Below are 20244 nucleotides of genomic sequence, written 5' to 3'. Positions count from 1 at the left end.
TTTTGCACTATGCCACCGGGCTACGATCGTAAATTTTTCCAACACACGAGTCATGAATGAAAAAAAAAAAAAAGTTCAACCTGTCATCATTAGAGAACTTGTCTATGGTTGCTTACCTGTGCTAACGTGGCAACCACCAGGCCGAAGGTGAACGCGATCTGCGTCATCGACGGTTCATAGCCGTCGCCCCAGCCCATCGTGCTACCGATGCCAACCGACACCAGGAAGAAAGTGCCGAGAAATTCCGCGATCAACATGCGCCATATGTTGCGATTCTCGGTGATGTCCGCCACGCCGACAATTTGCTTCACTCCTGCGGGGAAAGGGAAGAGGCGTAATTTTAGAATTTGCGATAGTTAGAAACTCACCATAACTACGGTGCGATACTAAATAGTGAATTGAATTATGTCTACGAGAAATATCTTTGAGAAAGAGCTAAATTGCAATTTTTTGTAAAACTTAGAAACCACGCGTGAATCCGTATAAATAAAGACAAATACACCTTATTCTCGTTTGTTTTAGTTTTAAAAAGCGGTTGTGGCTTTAAATACTAGATTATGAATATTTTCCTTTTTTTTTCAATTAAATTGATATTGTTTTAGTTTCCACACAAAAAAATAACAGAAGGGTTGTATGCAAAGTCACGAACGCAAGGTTGACGTAGAACTCAGGCCTATGAAAAGACGCCCTCTTGTCATGCCCCAAAAATAACAAGTAACATTATGGAACCACGGTAGGTTCGAAATGAATATGGGGCTAAAAACATGTCGCCTACAACCTAGTGAAAAAGCATAGGCGCGTCTAAGGCCTGGTAGAGCTACATAAGGCTGTTTGTTACATTACTTGCATTGTTGCATAGATCAATAACAATAACTTCAATCCAACACTAATGAAATAACTCTCTGGAAATAGTGTGGTGACTCTAAAAAGATTTGAAATGACATCTAGGGTCGATTCACCGCTCAGTATGAGTATTTTAGAAATCGGGATGATGCCCAGAGGCCGAAAATCGACTCCAGACACCATTTCCAAATCAAAGATGGTGATTTTCAATATCTAGAAAACAGTAAAAAATGGCCAAATACTATCTTTTATGAGTGGTACTGAATTAGTACAAACAGTCAGAGTGCATGCAGATGCTAAAAACATTGCACATTAAATCTAGCGCATAACGAGAAAATATTAATAATTTTTTGCCCTTAAAATGACAATTTGTTGTTCAATTGAAAATCGAGTAGGACGCTGATCGCATCTCTGTTCTACTCCAATAGTGGGATTAAGGGCAGCGCATTGGAAAACTGTTTTCACACTAAAAGTTAGATGGCCGGCAGATTTTGACTGCTAGGATCCAGATTATATACTTGTGTTGTTGCTAAAACAAGTCAAAGTTGATCGGAGAAACCGTCTGTGTCCCACCATCTACTAGTATAATGTTTTTTGTTAGGCCGAAAAAAATCTGCTGCTACCACTACCGCTAGGTGGTACTCCACTACCGTTACCGCTACCACTAGCACTGTTGCTACCAGCTGCTACTAAGTTGGGACCGTCCTTTCCACCATCCACTAGTAATATGATTAGTTTGATTGATTTCTTTCGGAGAAACTTTAACTCTAAATCGATCATTCGTCCCTCGATTGGTTTGAGTACAAGCAGCTTTATAGCTCAAAGAGTGCATTTCCGATTAGTTAGGCATAATATTATGTCGACTGTGTTAGGAAGAACAAGCATTAGGCGACCAATCAGAGGTCGACAATTTTCAATTCGAATTATCAAATTACAATTTTCTACATTTGGACGTATGCAAAGATTATTTTTCAATCGATTGCTGAAAGTACAATGGAAATCAGTTGAAAACGTACCGACTCATTATAAGCATTAGAAATTGGACATATTTTTTCTCTGTTCCGTATTTAGATTTCTGGCTAAACATGTGAAATTGGCCCATGTCCCAAATGTAAACAAGCCACAATTTCACGTTTTTCAATGAATACAAGCTTAAACTACCCATACAAATAAGATTGTTTGATTAAGAGTAAATTCTTTTATCAATAAAGCCTATTGGTAAGGGCAGATTTCGCTTGTATTAATCAAGAAACGAGAAAATTTGGCTTGTTTACATATGACACATGGGCCCTTTTCACATGTTTGGCGAGATTTTTATTTTCACCTTACTTTCTGAGAGACGTAGTTCTACGTCAAAACAGATGATAATCCCGAGAATACAATATACAGTAATCACCCAATTTGATGACTGTCCTGATGTTGTTTGGAGTGATATAATGGAGAAAGTGATAAAATCAAGAATTTTTTCAATTAATACTCTTCTTTTATTCAGATGGTAAACCAATAACTCATTCAGTGATTGACATGACTACAAGCATGTATAATTGCTAAAATGTCTTGGTAAATGTCTTAACTTAAGTTATTTCAAAATTTGTGCTAGTGAGGCGTATACAGACGAAAATATTTTGAATACAGTAATGGACGACCAATCAGGAGCTAACGAAGAACTCGAACAATCAGATCTTAACCTTGCAGAAACAGTACCATATTCAGGATCTACCGCATCGGATTATTATAGGCCATGTGCATCATCAGAAGTTATCGAAGATATTGAGGTAGTACGATTATTATTCGACAAGATAGTTTATGCCTCAGATCTTCGGAACGATGGTGTCATCTTCTTGCGTCGGATTAGAGAGTTTGTTATAAAGAAATCGATGTAAAGTTCATTCTTGAAAATAACCGAAATCTTGGAAGTGAAAGCTCGGTAATATTTTGTGCCACATTTCAGTTAGATTAAACCAAGATTTATGAAAAAAAAGTGACATCTGTCATTTTTTTACCGAGCGCTTAGTGGTGCCGTTCTCGGTAATAAATTATCGAAACCTGGCAGTAAATTTTGAGTTTTGAAAATATATCTAGAATGATTTTCACCGCGATCAGATCCTCAATTTTGAAGATGTCTAAGATTTACATGAAAGTTTTCCCTATCCAAAGCTAGTAGCTTCAACTCAACGTAGCTTAAATTGCTGTAGTGTTCCATATTCTTCTGCGCCGTGTCACGTAAAGTTTGATCAGCATGATCTAAGACGCGCCCTAAGCGGACAGCAACACGGGTTGAATGATTGGGAGCTCTTCGGTTTACATGCTCCCATTGTCTTAGCTGGTACATCTGAACTTTTTTTTTGTAATCCTTCGCTTTCGAAGAAGAGCATGACAGTGCTTATCAGCTGGTGTTGTGAGTTGGGCTTCAGAATAAAATATCTTGTGCTTGTTTTATGTTTCAATCTGTATCTCATTGTATTTCGTCATTCTTCCTTAGTAACAACAAGTTTCATCTCCACTCGTTTTTTAAATCGGAAGTACTCGACATACAAAGATTTTTTACACCCATGAGTTACATTCTGAAAGGGCGTATGCCTTTTGGCACAGGTTATATTAGAAGCATTGTAGCCCAGAAACCGTTGGTTGTATAGAAAAACTGTCTGAGAATGAGTTGTAGGGAATTAAAAATGCACCATAAAAAAATATACACTGTACAAAAAAAAAATTTTTGACCAAAAAAAAAATTAAAAATAAACATTAAATTTCAATTTAAAAAACAAGAGTTGAATTTTTGTTTTATTTTGTTTCAAAGAAACTTGACGTTAATACGCAACTTTTAAAAAAATGTCCAGGATGGAGAAATGAAAAATATTTTTTTTATGGTAGATTAATTTTTTTATGAAAATTCTAATTCAAACATTTTTCAAAATATTTGTATTCTGATGATTTTAAAAGATGCAGAAAGTCATTTTGAAACAAAAAGCTCTTGGTAGTAAACATTCTAAATGCATCGGTTTTCGAGTTATTTCTATTTTAAGCTCGAAAAATTATAATTATTTAGGAAAATACACGTTTTCCTTAATTTGTCCATGGTTCTCCAGCAAAAACCATATGTTTATTGGAATGCTTGATCAAAAATATACAATTCATTCTTTGACAACAAAACGATTGGGCGAACGGTTCTCAAGAAAAGAGTTAAATGTTCTCAGTGATATAAATATATATAAGAATCAAATATTTATTTTCGAGTTTTATTATCTTAGGAAAATGTTTTTTATGACATAGATACTTTACAGAACTAGTTTCACCTTATATTTTATATACCGTGAGCCGGGGTGAGATTGTGCCAGTGGGGATGAGATTGAGCCATCCAACCCGTGACTTGTTGGCCATCTCTTCCGGGTCAGAAGACTAGTCTTTCTTGATCAAGTATTCGAGGAAACTTATTCATGAAAGATTGGTTTTGTATTCGCCATGGGATGGCTGACAAACAATGGGTTTGTATGGCACAATCTCACCCCCACTGGCACAATCTCACCCCGGTTTACGGTACATCATAAGTAAATGATTCGTCATCTTTTGAAAACAGCTTCGTTTGTATCTTATTTTCTGAAATCGGAACAAAAGAATAATACTTTTGTGTGGCAGCTATTATTATAGATTTTTTGAAAATATTGCTCCATTCTGTTACTCCTTGTTTTTATTCTTCATTTGATACCCAACTAAATGACATTTTTGATGAATTTTGATTATTTTGCTGATTAGACCAATCCTACAATTCTTTTGCGCTTGTAAGGGGATGTTCACGTTCTTTAGCTAAACTTGCATTTCCTGCCATTCGTTTTAATATGCAACCAATTGCATCGCATGGGCTTTTACCATGAGAAGTCGCAAAAAATGCCACTCTGCATCGACGTTATATTTTGTTTTGAACTTGCAAAGTTTTTTCTATTTTTATATTGTGAGGCAGCTCCATCAGACATTAATATCGCTTTCTTCAACTCTATTGTTGTTTTCAAAAAACTCATTAATTTGGCAATGAACACCTGAACCGCAACAGTATCATGATGGAGTACATCCGATATTATATGAGCGGGGGCCTAGTGTGGTTGGTAACGTCTCCGCCAACCACGCTCGACGCCTGGGTTCGAATCCCACCGCCGACATAGGTGTTGATGGTTGTGAGGTGGCGTGATCAACTCACAACCAACCCAACTGGTCTAGATTCAATCCTAGCCGACACCGGGAAATTTTCTGAGGCGAAAAATCTCTGGAATCACGCCTTCCATCGCATGAGGAAGTAAAGCCGTTGGCGCCGGTCCGTTAATAAACGGGTCGTGAGTTAGGGTCCTGGGTGTGGAGTCGCCTCCCTGGGCGTCGGTGATTGGCCACAACAGTGGCGGAAATAGACCGACGGAAAATAAGCGAGAATAAAAAAAAAAAAACATCCGATATTATGATGAAGCTGATATTCTTAAGTGTTCCAGATTTGAATAGTAAACAACGAAGGGATGAATGGTGGCTTGACTATCATTCCAATAATTACACGAATCACAAATTGATAAAGACGTATTAAAATGAGCTTGACTGTTCAATATTTTTACTTTTGCAATAACGTTTTCGTTTAATTTGCGTAAGCTTGATGAGCACCGATGATCAGGAAAGGGTTTACAGCATTTGAGCTTGGTGTATTCCATTTTCACTTTATTCATCTTCACAAAATGCAAACTGTTACTAACACATCTGGAGTAGTGCAATCGTATTTATATACGAAAACAGATATTTTAAGTAAAATGTTTACTACCAAGAGCTTTTTGATTCAAAATGACTTTCTGCATCTTTTGAAATCATCAGAATACAAATATTTTGAAAATTGCTTGAATTAGAATTTTTATAAAAAAATTAATCTACCATAAAAAAAAAATCATTTCTCCATCCTGGACATTTTTTTAAAAGTTGCGTAATAACGTCAAGTTTCTTTAAAAAAAAATTCAACTCTTTTTTTTTTAATGAAATTTAATGTTTATTTTTATTTTTTTTGGTCAAAAATTTTTTTTTGTACAGTGTATATTTTTTTATGGTGCATTTTTAATTCCCTACAACTCATTCTCAGACAGTTTTTCTATACAACCAACGGTTTCTGGGCTACAATGCTTCGAATAAAACCTGTGCCAAAAGCCATACGCCCTTTTAGAATGTGTGTACTCATGGGTGTAAAAAATCTCTCCACCTGTGAAAAATGCTTAGTTTGCTAAGCCAAATACGTGTGCACAGTTTCATTCAATTCAAAATGGTCGATATTCGACCATCGGTCATTTCGCGCGATTTGTCTCTTATATGCACTTGATGATACATATTGTTACAGCAATCCAATTAAATCATGGTCGTATGACTTATCAATGTGAATCCTGATCAAAAAGCCACTCCACTAACAAAAACTCCCTTCCGTGGTCTTTGTAGGGATGTAGAGGTATACTCGAATAATAGTTTAAACCAGACCTTGTCTAGGGTAATCCACTTTAATTCATGAGTAATTTGGTTTTTAATTTTTCTCATTTAATCATCATGTTCTGCTGAATATATATCGTCCGATCGGCCGAATATTCGGTTGTGTGTAGGGCTTTTCGAAAAACCGGTATTTCGGTATTCATAAAAATAAAAACCGATAAAACCAGTAAAAAACCGGTATTTTTATTTCTTTCGGATTAATACAAACCAGGGGTGACTCGTGGTCTTTAAACCTACTTTTTCAACTACAAAGTTCTTAAAATCATAGTTCGGAGAAGTAATGATGATTGTCCGCGAAAAAAAAAACGCAAGTCATTTTCCCTGTACTATTTAAAAATAAAACTGAAAAATAATTAAAGATATAGGGTGTCGAACGTCTTCGGTAGTGGTTTTCTGCCGCAGTCTTATGCAAAAACCTGCCGAAGTAAGCCACTGCCGAAAACGTTACCTACATAAATTTGGATTTGAAATTTATTTTTTGCTTAGCGTCTCAGGTTGCATCTATGTATGGACGTGTCGCTGCATGATTATGTTTTTGCATTTATGAGTACCTCTGCTTCATTACGATCCAGATTTTTATCTAAGATTAGGACCTTTGCAACCATTACTTTGATCTCTGGTGGTATACGATCCAGATACAACACTGGATAACAGTGTTTGAAAAACTCCAATGAATGAATCTAGTGATATGACAACGAAGAACATAATTTCGAAACTAATGTAATAACGAAAAAACATGCTGATTTTTATTTAAATTTTCTTTCACATCGCAAAACTTAGTTTCAAATTAACGAACAACAATAAATTTCGTAGAAAAACAATATTTGAAACTGTTGAGAAGAGTATATGAATGAAATAAAAAAAAAAGAAATCACGATCAGACCAGAATTTACTTTTTACGAATCCGAATGAATTCGTCCAAATTATTTATTACTATTATTATTATTTTATTAACTTTACACGCAAAACTTTTCCTTATTACTTTAGAAGCAATAGCGCAAAATTGCCTTTTAGGTAACAAACCTATTACTTAAAAGGCAATAAAATTCTTCCCCATTCAAGTAACAACACATACTGTCATATATTTAGCACGTGTTACGGGAGTACGACTATATAATAATGGTCGTTTCAACCACATGCAGGATTTTTTTCTGTCGAAACCTGCTCCCTTTCCATCTCAAGTAAAAAAAAATCACACACCGTCGCATATGTTGTACATGTTACAAGTTTCTTCAATCTCCAATTCATCCGGTGTGCGTGTATTAGTTCGCTCGTTGTACGCATATGGAGTAGAGGAAAAATATGACAAGAGCTGCCAAGCAGCATTTTCCCCGCCATAGAGTATGCAAACGTTGATGATTTCAAAGACTTGAAATGCGTCTTGAAATGACATCACGATCTGTAAACTGCGTTAGAGATAAACAAAAACATTCGTTTTCCTGCAAGATATCTAAAACACATACTCATTGGTTCATGGAAACTCTTTTGCACCTGTTTGAAAATACAAAACTCGTGCCCATCCAGAACAATATTCACAACTTCGGCAACTCTGGTCAGACAGTATTACATATTTCCATTTCAAGTAAACACTGGGGGACGAAACAAAAGTGTTTCTAATTAGACATTTGAGGTTGACGGTTGAGATTCTGATTATGTGTGGATGAAGGAGACAAAAATGAACCAGATCGTTGCATCAATACAAATGCAGCGAGTGAAGTCTTGCTAACACATGCATTGCGGTGCTTGGCTGTATGCTCTCCTGCAGAAACACATACAAGCGTGTGGCCGTCATAATTTTTATTACTTTTTGTTTGTTACTTTTTGTGTATAATGCGCAGTCATAAGACACAAAAAGTAATAAAAAATTACCCTAAAGTAATAAAATGTTCCCCGTTTGCGTTGGGTGTAGCTTCTAATGGAGAAACGAAAAATGTGGCATATGAACAAGTTTGTAACTGAAATAGAAATAAATATTTGAAATAACTGAAATAGAAATTTATTTATTTATTTGAAATATAAAAAGCAGAAACTTGTACACGAGTGAGGCCGGGTACATTCAGCTAGTTGCTAATAAAAGCCCGCTGCGGTACGGGCGACGAAGCTTTGACCATGCTACAGCTATTTAAATTTCACTTTTTCAAGGAGCAGTAATTTTTAGGATAAAATCTTTATTGGTTGATTATAACACTTTGTCTCAACAAAAAATAAATTCCTAATCCAAATTTATATTTATTTATATTTTTTTTAGTTTTACTTTTGAATAGCACAAAATAAATAATGTCTTGCGTTTTTTCGCTGACATAATTGTAATTACTGCCTCATAATTTGTAGTTAAACTGGTAGGTTTTGAACCTACCCACGCGTTGCCTCTGTAAGTATGAGTGTGTGAAGAGATAAGCTGTTATACTTAAAAAATAAATGCTTTATTGAAGTTTTTTGACAAATTATCGATATACACAAACACATTGTCTGAATCCGAGCAGAACAAACAAAAAGATAACAAAAGTTGGTAAATAGGTGAGGGAAAATTAATATATATAATGTTGCTTCTGTCTAAATGTATTTATTATATTAGGGAGCTCACTTAAAATCCTTTAAGGGGCGATAGAGGACCATGTTTGATGAAAAAAATCCTTCTACTCATATGGTCAAAAGTCAACTACTGCAGAGTTATTCACTAATTTCAGTTTTTGGTTATGTTTGCCTTAATCGAGCAGAAAATTGTGAATTCTACCACACTAAACGAAGGCGCAGCTGATTGCTTTTAAAGTGAAATAGTATCTAAACTAAAAGAATTAGGTGCTTGGTGTCAGAGAACAACTAGTAGAGTAGGCTTCAATGTTTAATTTGGTTAACAACAAACTCCATGTTTATCACACATTTCAGAGAGAAAATTGCTGTGAAGTTCTCAAAAATATTTGATTTCTTCCTAATTCGACATTTTTGAGACACTATTGATTACGAAATTTTCTCAGCTTTTCAAGCAAACCAACAGAATTGAGCTAGCTATCATACTTCTTGTGATAGACCTCGTTAAAGGTAAACATAACCGAAAACTAGAAGAAGAGAATTACTCTGCAGTAGTTAAATTTTGACCATATGCGTAGAATTTTTTTCATCAAATAGGGTCCTCTATCCCTTAAAGGATTTGATTAAAAGTGAGCTACCTTACACCCTGTATACATCGTCATGGGATTTGTAACGACTACCTAAGTGAGAAGCATTCATTAGCCTAACAAAGATTTATGAATATTGTGGGAAGTTTTTTTTCCATTTCAATAAAAATACCGAAAATACCGGTTTTTTCGTCTCTCCAATACCGGTATTTCGGTATTGAAAAAAATATCGGTTTTACCGGTTTTACCGGTTTTTATTTTACCGGTAAACCACCCTAGTTGTGTGTAACGCTCTCCCAATCTCACTCGATTTTCTCAGAGATGGCTGGACCGATTTTCATAATATAAGTGTCAAATGGAAGGTCTCGTTGCCTCATAAGACCCTATTGATTTGTTTGGCAATCGGACTATTACTTTGCCTGTCATGTTTAAAAATGTGAAATCCAGCAATGAAAAGAAACATGTCCCGAAGACTACTTAAACTCACTCACTTTTCTCAGAGATGGATTACCCGATTTTCACAAAATTAGTGTCAAATGAATGGTCTAACTGCCCCATAACACCCTATTGAATTTGATTGTAATCGGACTGTAAATGTCTCTGTAATGTGTCAAATTGTGAAAATCACGAAAATTCATTATCTCAGAAACTACACAACCGATTTGAACAATGTAGATATCAAAGAACGGGTTAGTTAAGGGATAACTGATGGATTTTGAATTGATTGATTGAACATGCGATTAAAAAGTTGTGAAAAGAAAGTCATATTTAAAATAGAAAAAAAAAATCCTTCTATAAATAATCGAATCTAAAATGATATTCATATTTGAAACATGTTATTTGCATGTGTTAATGTATGTTCATATGGGTTTGAATGTTATGTTACAAATGTTCGGAATAATTTCACTGTTGGCTATCAAAAATTTGTTATTTAGAGTTTTTTTTTTCTCATATCATTTATTTGACACGGCACAAATACAATTTAATGTTTAACGGCGCCAATTATAATTATTTAGAGTTTTCCAGCAAATATTATCAAGGTGTATTTTTTTTTCTCAAAATTAAAGTGCTCGTGTAAATCTATATAAACGAATAATAAGTTTGAATGAGAAAGGCTGGGTCTGACCGCAAACAACAATATCGCACGCTTAGCCTTGGGGCTAATAGCGGTCTCGATCAACTAGATTAGTTGAGAGAATTCGTTATCGATATTGTTTTTGGCACATTTTGCATGTGTAGGATAAGTACAACGATACACCGTGCCCCAGTGCTGAGTCGAGAAAATTTCCAGCTCGAAAAGATCCTCGACTCGATCGGGAATCGAACCCGATATCACAACCGTGTGGGAGAGCTAGCCGACCGACATCGCTAACCACAGAACCACGGGGACCACGGGGACTGACCGCTAGGTGGATTAATTTGGGTTTCAACGATATTTTCAGGGTTGACAAAATCGAGTGCGAAAGGTAATAGAATCTGGGTAGGTAATATCGGGGCGTAATATAAACGGGTGATTACTACAGTTTATTTTTTTTCCTAATTTCCAATACAAACGTTTGCCATTACTTGACAACAGTTGCGCCTCAGGAACAAGTTTTTATGTAATGTATAAATAATTAGAGTAATGCACAGATTCTATCTATTTGTAACATTGTATTTTGACATAGAATTACGTCTACGGCAATATATAACGGGGTACAAATTGAACAACGGAAAACTTGGAGAGCGTCAGGAAAACTGTCCACTTTCAAATGCCTAAAACTCAGTCAGTTTCTAATAAATTTCTTACATTCTTACAGCAATCGATGATTGCTGATGCTAACTATTGTACTGTTGAAGAATGTAGATTGTAGAGCCTTGTTGAACGAATGATTCGGCCAATCAGCACTGGAACGAGGCCTTCTTCCCCAGCACAGCCGACGATTTAACTTTATAACCGATTTGTTGTTGGGATATTGGGACTGGGACTGAATATTGCGCTGAATATGGTTTTAACTAAATGTTTCTCTCGTCTATTTTATTGTAAAAGGGACTTATTTCAGCTATCGAAATTTTGTAGAGATCAACGTTAAGGAAATGTTAGTGTGGAGCCTGAGAACAAATCCATCTTCATCAAGTTGGTTGACATCGAATAGCAAATATAACTTTTCAATTTCGCACCTTACAGAAATGGTGTTTTCAGTAAAGTTGTAGATAACGTTGTCACGAAAAACTTTGCCGAAAACTCTTTTCTTCTTCTGTTTTGGAAATATAACTTTATATATTGGACTAATCCTAATCCCCGGAGTTAGGTTTTATTAAATATTTAAACTATTGCATTCAGAAGGCAACACTCTTTAGCATGTATATAATAAAAAAAACTATCGTTAGTTGTGCATCCCCAGATTACAGGTAAGCAAATACTAACAGACAAACGTATGTCTATTCAAGTATCCAGTATTGGCAATAACTCAGTCTGTGTAGAAGCCATACTTTTCGTGTCTTCTTCAAAGTTGTATGTTTGGATGATGTAAAAATTTATACTGAACATTGTTGCCTTCTAAATGCTACAGTTTTTTGGATATTTAAAATCAAATTTTAAGGACTAGTCTAATATAGAACATTATATCTCCAAAACAAGAGAAGTTGTGATATAATTATCTGCATTTTTACAAAGACATAATTTCTGTAAAGCGCAAGACTGAAAAGTTAGCTTTGCAGTGCCACTTGTTAGGCACTTCAGTGCATTGATCACTGAATCGTCCATTTAGAAGAAGCGAAATACAGTATAAAAAAATCCAAATAAAGTACACCCGATTCTTTTTTTTACGTTGACTAACGTCTATACCGAAGTTAGGCACCTGAATTTGAAAATTCAGTAATTTAACCAGGAAAAAACAGGGAAAAGTGGTCAGGTTTTGAGCGCTTATTTTTCAGTCATTTATAATCAGGTTTTCGAGGTTTTGGCATCAATCGATCAGAAGTTCTTTTACGATTAAATTTATGTAACAAAAACAAACTATTGTTTGAGATACACTATTGAAAAATTGGTAATTAATATCGATTGTCTAAATCATACCGCGCAGCCAATCACTTCCTCTCTTCCCAAGCACAGTCGACACTAACGGATACAATCGATTTGACTTTGTTGTTATTGTTGTTGTCACTTTCTGTTTCCGATGCTTATTTGCGTTCCTTGTCATTTCATTATCTACTTAGCCCCTCCTTCTTTCTAACTAACTGACGAAGCCTTGGTATAAAAGGTACCTTTCGAACATTTCACCCCATCAGTTTCATTACTAAACCGTACCTATTACATACGCATGCTAGGTGTTAGCAGCTGAAAGGAGGAAAGACACCCGTAATGCTGGTGGCTGTTAGTAGTACATGGCTACTGCAAAATACTAAAACGGCTGGAATTCTGGACTGACTAACCAGTAAACAAGAATAATCGGCAACTGGCACCTTTTGGTGCCTCGAAGTTTTGTAAAAGAAGCGTTGTAATTCCCTCTACTATTTGTTTTAATGGAATATAAGAATACGGTAGTCAACGTCATGCGGTCGTGGTATTCAACCACCCTCCTACTATTTTTTTTTTGCACGGGAGATGCGTCTCATATGAAAAAATAGAGGTGATTTCTAATGTTGAACCAATATCATTAAACGACATCTATTGAGTCAAAACATTGTGCAATCAAAATCCAGAATGTCATACTAAAAAATATTCGTCATATCGCATGGAGTTATTCAACTTATTTGCATCTTCTGTTTGCAAATAAAACGACTAGCCCAGAATTATCATATCTAGCTGTAGCGGTCCGTTTATGGCTAAAATAAGTCACATAATTGTCTCTACAACTACTTTACCACATTAGTATTTAATCACTGATAAGATAAAGATTTATTAAGTCGAGCATTAACAACTAGCAAATTAGCCAAATCAAGAATCTTTACAGCAGAACGAGAGCAAGTCACAGACATTAGGTTATCTACAATAAAACAATAATCACCACATGCACAAACAAACTACCCAAACTCTACTATTGCAATAAAACTGCGCTACCGAAATAGAACAAGCATGATAACAAACATGAAACACCACATGAAAATACCTTCGCCGTTCATAATGGACACAGGGAAACGCACAACCATTCATTTAGATGCTTCACATAAACACACTACCTTCTTTGAAGTCAATTTTGCTAAACATGGGAATCATGGTTTCTTCTTCTACTTGCTGCTTGCGACCTCTGGATGATGACCTGGTCACCGTCAATGTGATCACGGACTTAGATATGTGGCACTATCGTAGCACTTGTCACCTTTCGAAAGGTGATAACTAGTTATAACGAGTCCCGTAAATCTAGGCACAAGCGAATTACGGTTTCCCGTATCACTCGGTTCTAACTCTCGCGGTAAACTGATTTTAGACTGAACTTTAAATGGTACCGTCCTTTAGATATTGATCAAACACGTGACGTTCACCTATTGCGGGTACACGGTTTCGCGGAGAAAATCGTTACGACTGATAATAGGAAAGAGAAAGGAAAAACTTTTCCCCCCTAACGAATTGTTAGAATTAATATTTTCAAAATGGGCACGAAAAATCTGTTGCTTTTTACAAACGTTTCTATCGTTCGGTCGTCGTAAGGCGCTGACTTGCGGCACGAGACAGTAATGGGAACTGCAAGTTCGCAGGCGCAGTTTGCCCGCCCGCCGTCGTTGTCGCAATTGTTTGGCGCACGAAACCGCTAAAACCACGCTCCTCGGATCAGGTCACGCGAGATCAATCATGTAGCGGACAAGTTGCGCCGATCGGAAAACGAAAGTAGCCTGCGCGCTGAACTTCAACGGATGACAGATTTTTGCTACACTACAGAGCGGAGACTGAACGGTCTATGGGCACGAGTCAGTCACACTCTATTCACTCCACGTTCGGAACTGAAACTGACCGAGCAGGCGTCCGTTTGGGTAGAAGAAAACTTATCTTCGCTGCCTGCGCCCGGACGTGGTAGAAATCGAGAGTGTTGTTGATAAAATTCCGACCTGAACGTGTACGCGCGAGGATTGTTGTTCTACTAACCGCCGCCCGCTCTACTGCAATGCGCGAGGCCCTGTGAATTTCCACATAGCCGGCCGCTCTAGTTGTCTAAGCAGGCACAATGGAGGAGCCTTGCAAAAAAATATTGATCGATATGAAATGTAAAGTTTCTAACTCACAGGGCAGGTGAAAAATGGTTTACAATTAGTAATTGTTTCATTAGTACAGGAACAACCTTTTAGTGTTGCTCTAAAATAAATGGTCAAGATCATCTATGGCCTCATGCAACGTATCGTTTTTTCTACTAAATTACTTACATTACATGTTTTGATCGTTACCTGAAGTTCTTTTACTTCATACAAGCGATAAAAATTGTAGCTGGTCTAGTCGCAAAAACTTGTAAGAAAAACTAATAGTTTAGTTTTTTATAAATTTTCGCAGAAACCTAACCGTATTTTCAGTCGAGTTTTAGTACCTTTCACCCGCTGTGCGCTGCGAACAAGATACACTGATAGCCAATCTATCCACAATCGTGTGCATAGGCTTCACGAATTGACGCGACTACGAGACTAAGATACAGTATAGGGTAAAAGTTCCGGTTTGGTTATCGATTGTTTTTCCTTCACAAAATATATACAGCAATTCTATGTAAAATGACCTATCTGAAAAATGATTGAAAATTGCAATATTTGTATTTTTTTTTTCAATTGAAAACTTTTAGACCCGATTTCAGGTCCTTACGGTGACACTTTCTGTCATAAGGTTGTCTATAAATCGACTTTTTCAACAATCAAAAATTTGTAACTTTTGAACCGTTGAGCATTCAAATTCATCATCGGCATTAAAATAAATCCTTACAAGGAAAATATCAAACTGTACTTCAAATAACAATGGCCTTACGAAAATCATGATGCAAACCTTTTTTTGCCATTTTGGAGAATTCGAAGCCCGGGAGACCGTATTTTTATTTTTTTCTTTAATTTTCTGGAAACTTTACATAAAATAACAAATATTCACCGAGTTTTATGTTTTAGTTTTCGAGATGGAATTTTTTCAATCTTTGGCTTTAATATACACTACAACCACTATGCGTCTCCATTAAAAAAAATGAAACTAACGCAATGCAGTATACAAGTGACAAAATACCCAACACGAAAAGATCATGATACAAATCTTATGTCACCGTTTTGGCAGATTCAAGACCCAGAAGACCCTATCACGTGATATTTTTATATCGCAGTTACAGTTTCCTATGGAGACGCATGGTGGTTATAATGGACAATTAAAATCAAAAACAAATTATCTCTGCAGAGAGAATTTATTTATTTATTTATATATTTATTTATTCTTCATCTGACTTTTTAGGTCTTAATGAAATGTGGCGGGGAAAAGCCCATTTGAGGAATTCCTTGCGAAACCCTCAAGTGCGCGTAAAAACCCCGCATCTTTTGATTTAACATTTACAAATCATGAATTAAGTCTAACAATGGCACATTAATACTACAAAGCTGACACTGACTAAGCTTAACTATAGTAAATCTAGCACTTAAGGCTAACACATTATAACATTCGCTTAAGTCTATTTTTAAAAGTAACACTTGATTCATTGAAGTCAAACAATTCAAACACATTATTAAAGACGCTACACATCCCCCTTATGGGTTCGTTTTGACCATATTCAGTGCGTTGAAATGGAAGACGCAGGAAGTGTCGTGACCTCAGATTTCTGTAGGGCACATTCACGTGAATTTCAGACAGAATGTTTGGAGCGTCTATTTCGCCGATCAGTAATTTTCCCACAAATACGGCCCTGGACACTTCTCTTCTCTTTGCCAGTGTGTCAATACCAAGTAATTGGCATCGATTGGCATATGGTGGTAATTGATCAGGATTACGCCATGGGAGTGATCTTAAAGCATAACGAAGAAACTTGGCATGTACTGATTCAATTCGTTTGGTCCAAATGTTAGTGTAGGGACTCCATACTATAGCTGATGTTTCCAAAATGGAACGAACTAGGAAAACATGAAGCGATCGCAAGCAAAACGGATCGGTAAACTCTTTGGCTATTCTCATGATGAAACCCAGGTTTTTACTAGCGTGCGCAATGATATGAGAGTAGTGGTGCTTGAAGGTTAGTTGTAAATCAAGCAGTACACCTAAATCCTTGACTACCGATACTCTTTCAAGATTTTCTCCGGATACATTATAGTTCCACGAAAACGGATTTTTTTTCCGCGTGAAAGAAATTGCAAGACATTTTGAAACAATATCATGCAATAATAAAATGAACGAGAACTGAAGACGTGATATTGGACTTGGAGAAATAAACTTGTCCAGACGGCACTCGAGCCCGCAATCTCTCTTAAACGTAAATTTAGGATTTCAAATCAAACATATTTTTCACAATCATTAATTAAATTTACGTTTGGCCGAAACGAATCCTATGGCCAAAGCCATTACTTCTACCTTACTGCAAAAGAATGCTTGTACAAACGTGCACGCCAAGCCGGTCGAATAGTGAGCGGGTGGTGCTAAGCAAAATCTTACCTCCCTTCAATGCATAACTACATATCCTGAGACATATTGCGACAGCTATTATTATGGCTGGACGGTATCGCATTCTAGATAATTTACATAATGGTAGAATGGCGGCATCGTCACCAAGTTACGGAATCTTGTAATACATTTAATCCCTATCTAATATAATAATACATTTAATCCCTATCTAATATAATAATAGGAGATTAGTTGGTTATTGGAAACGCAGAACACTCGGATCTCTTTTAGAAATCTACTAGCAGCCAATAAAATTCCTTGGAACTCAAGCTAACTGAAGCTAAAGCTGATTGTTTATGATACTGGTCCAGTTTCGCGTTTGCCGGTCATGTTCTGTAGCCCTGTAACAGAACAAGCAACATGTTTTAGATGTTTTATTTTTTTTTGTCTACACCCGCTTAGCTCGATTACAGCAAAACCGCGCTGCAGCGCAGAAAAGTGATTAGTACCAATCAATGAATTGGTAATATGAAAAACACAGATATCTAATCAAGTTAGCAGCCAAATGACCTCCACCGTTCATTTGCTTACAATCAACTTAAAGGGTAAGTGATGTTATTAATAAATTACCCAGAGAAACTACTCGCAATGTCTCAACGATCATAGCAAAGGCTGCTTTTGTTCAAGTTCACATCATATAAAAGGTGAGCATGCTCTACTTATGGGGACTGGTTGTGCAAAAGAGAGACTGCAAAATGCAGGAGCAAAAAATATTGCATCAATCCCTGCCGCAAAGCTTTGCTTTGTTTTTAAAGGTTTAGTATATTAAATAACCAATTTTGGAATAAAATGACGTAGGTCTAAAATCACAAAATATTGATTTTCTGATTTTCTCTTCTTTTCTAAGTTAAAAAATAGGAAAAAGGTACTTTCTGATTTAATCACATGTTACGACATTCTGATTATTGTTTTTCATACGTTCGTATCTGTAATAAAATTACATATTAGCATTCATAAAGATCAGATATATTTCAATAGCATGTAGATAAATGTGAATATAATTAAAAAAATGGTTCGGTTCGGTCAAAAGAAGTGTAGCTTCCACTAATAGATTAAATATAATTATCAAACAACAGTCATTTGCTATCTGTATTTGAAGCCACTATCGTAAATTGCAATGTTCAGGAAACGCACAAACAGTCCATCTTTCGCAGACCGGATGAATCGTTCCGCAAATAGCTAGAGAAAGTGCAATTTGCTGCCAGACTTGTTTCATCAATATCTCATAATGATGCCATAACTGAGATAATAAAAAATGATCACCCATGAATGCAAGTTGCATCAACCTAGACGGAGATTTACTTTTCCATCTCTTTCTCTTTCTTTCTGTCTCAAGTGGTAGACCGGCTGACTATTCGAATATTCTGCGATATCTAAAGCATCACCCAACAGGGCATCGCGCGTTGAAGTTTCTCGAAAACCGGAAAAGCAGACACGTGTGAAAAAATCCCACACGCATCAGCATGCGGTGCTGTATAATAATGCAAACAACCGTAACAGTTTGGCATGCAATGCAATTCTAAACGGAATTCCTCAGCGGGGTCGGCCTTACAAGAAACAAATTTTGTCTTGTTAACAATTCTTTTAATTGGTTGCCACTTACAAGTTGGTTGAAAACTCCAATAAAATAAAATAGTCACGGAATGGTTATAAACTGACCGTTAAAATAAAATGCTGCAAAGTGTAACTCGGAAAAAAACTTAACTAGCATTGAAATACGGAAGTGTAAACATTTACAAGTGCTCTATAAATGCAACCTTTAAAAAAGCAACCTTCGATTATGCCCTAGAGACAACTACAAGAGCTCTCCTCCCCCAAACCAACAGCATCCCCCGATGAGGAAACTATGGTTGGACATTCTAACAACCGCTCTGAGCAAATAAAATCGTGGTAATCAGGTACATTTCCCAGTGAAGCCCATCTACCCATAATGCGGAGCCCTCTGTCTAAAAATAAACCCCTATGTTCGGTCACGTTCCATAATCCTAGCGCAAGTTTTCGAATTAACGGGGAAGCACTGAACGATGATGATGCTTCCATGAAATTGCCTGCAATTTGTCTGTTATTTAGCGCCACATCGCCAGCAAACGAGAAAGTCAATGTCAAGGAACAGCGAAGTGCGATCGCCGGCACGATTCATTTGCGACGTTTGCGATATTCACAACTGTGGCACTCTGGACGGCCGATCTACTGGGAGATAGTCCATCAGCGCTGTTGATGGGGTTGGTATTTGATTTCTGAGATTATTTGAAGTTCAACTGACGCTGCTCCTTAGAAAATTTTCAGTTTTACCGCAAATTAAAATGTTAATAGTATCACGAAAAAGCCCTCCCTAATTAAATTTTGAAAGCTTAATACCCTGCGTCACATTGCCTCTTGCAATCGGCAAGAGGAGCGATGCGATGCTTGGTCCTGTGGCTACGATCACCAACCACTGCAAAAAGCGAATCGCTGTAAGATTTCCGCGTGCAAATGCCGACTGCTGTTGTTGTTGTGATGGGTCCCCTCAACTTGTTTGCATGATTGCATGCTATATAAGCGAAACCGGGCTGCGACTGCGACTATGGCGTGCAGTCTAAGTGCTTTGCCGACTCACAACACAGGAAAATATCTGAGAGGACAGCTAAAATTTATGCCAGTTGTTGGAGGCATTAATCGTGGCTAGGACGGATGTTGAAAAAGGTGACTTTCTGAGTGACTGATTGATGTTGAGCCGTTGAAGAGTGGAGGAATTGATGGGCTTTCTTTTAATGAAATGTCTTAGGTAGCGATAACTAATTTGATTGCAAAAAAATCTGCTGACCGATGTGGTATCTCCTGAAAGCAGTGGAAATTCGGGATTGGGTAAATTAATTTTCGATGGGTTCAGAACCGAAAAATAACTGGAAACTGAGAAATCTTTCTTTCCATGTAACCTGATAAAATATCACACTGCATGTTTTTAGCCGTGTAACTAATCAATCTTAAAATCTGAGCCAAGTTTTCATCTCTCAAATTTCGTAAAAAGTTATATAGTTTTTCATTATTCATACATTTGATTCATCCACATAGAAAAATCAGAAGATCAAGAACTAGTCAAACATTTCAGTTGATGCTGTCGCCAAAAAGAACTACGAACCGTTCTGAAATACACTAAAGTCGCTTTTTACGCGGGGGATACGTGCCGCGTAAAAAGAAACCGCGTAAATTCCGGAATCCGCGTAAAAAAACGCG

At 36.6% G+C, this 20244-nt stretch overlaps 1 protein-coding gene across 6 annotated transcripts in view; it reads right to left on the bottom strand.

Annotated features, from left to right (window-relative positions):
- The window catches only part of LOC129726929 (aquaporin AQPAe.a), a 115343-nt gene that overhangs the window by 51730 nt on the left and 43369 nt on the right, over positions 1-20244 (bottom strand). For 3 of the 6 annotated variants that reach the window (XM_055684201.1, XM_055684200.1, XM_055684199.1), the window contains exon 3: positions 117-313. In XM_055684201.1, coding sequence (XP_055540176.1) covers positions 117-313 — 197 coding nt within the window. Of the gene's footprint in view, positions 1-116; positions 314-13543; positions 14388-20244 lie in introns of those variants that run through there. The other 3 variants (XM_055684198.1, XM_055684197.1, XM_055684196.1) reach the window with 3 other exon arrangements.

Source organism: Wyeomyia smithii, chromosome 3, assembly GCF_029784165.1.
Source record: "Wyeomyia smithii strain HCP4-BCI-WySm-NY-G18 chromosome 3, ASM2978416v1, whole genome shotgun sequence".
Lineage (NCBI taxonomy): Eukaryota > Metazoa > Arthropoda > Insecta > Diptera > Culicidae > Wyeomyia > Wyeomyia smithii.
Note: the sequence above shows the minus strand (reverse complement) of the source record. Positions and strands in the feature narration are given on the sequence as shown.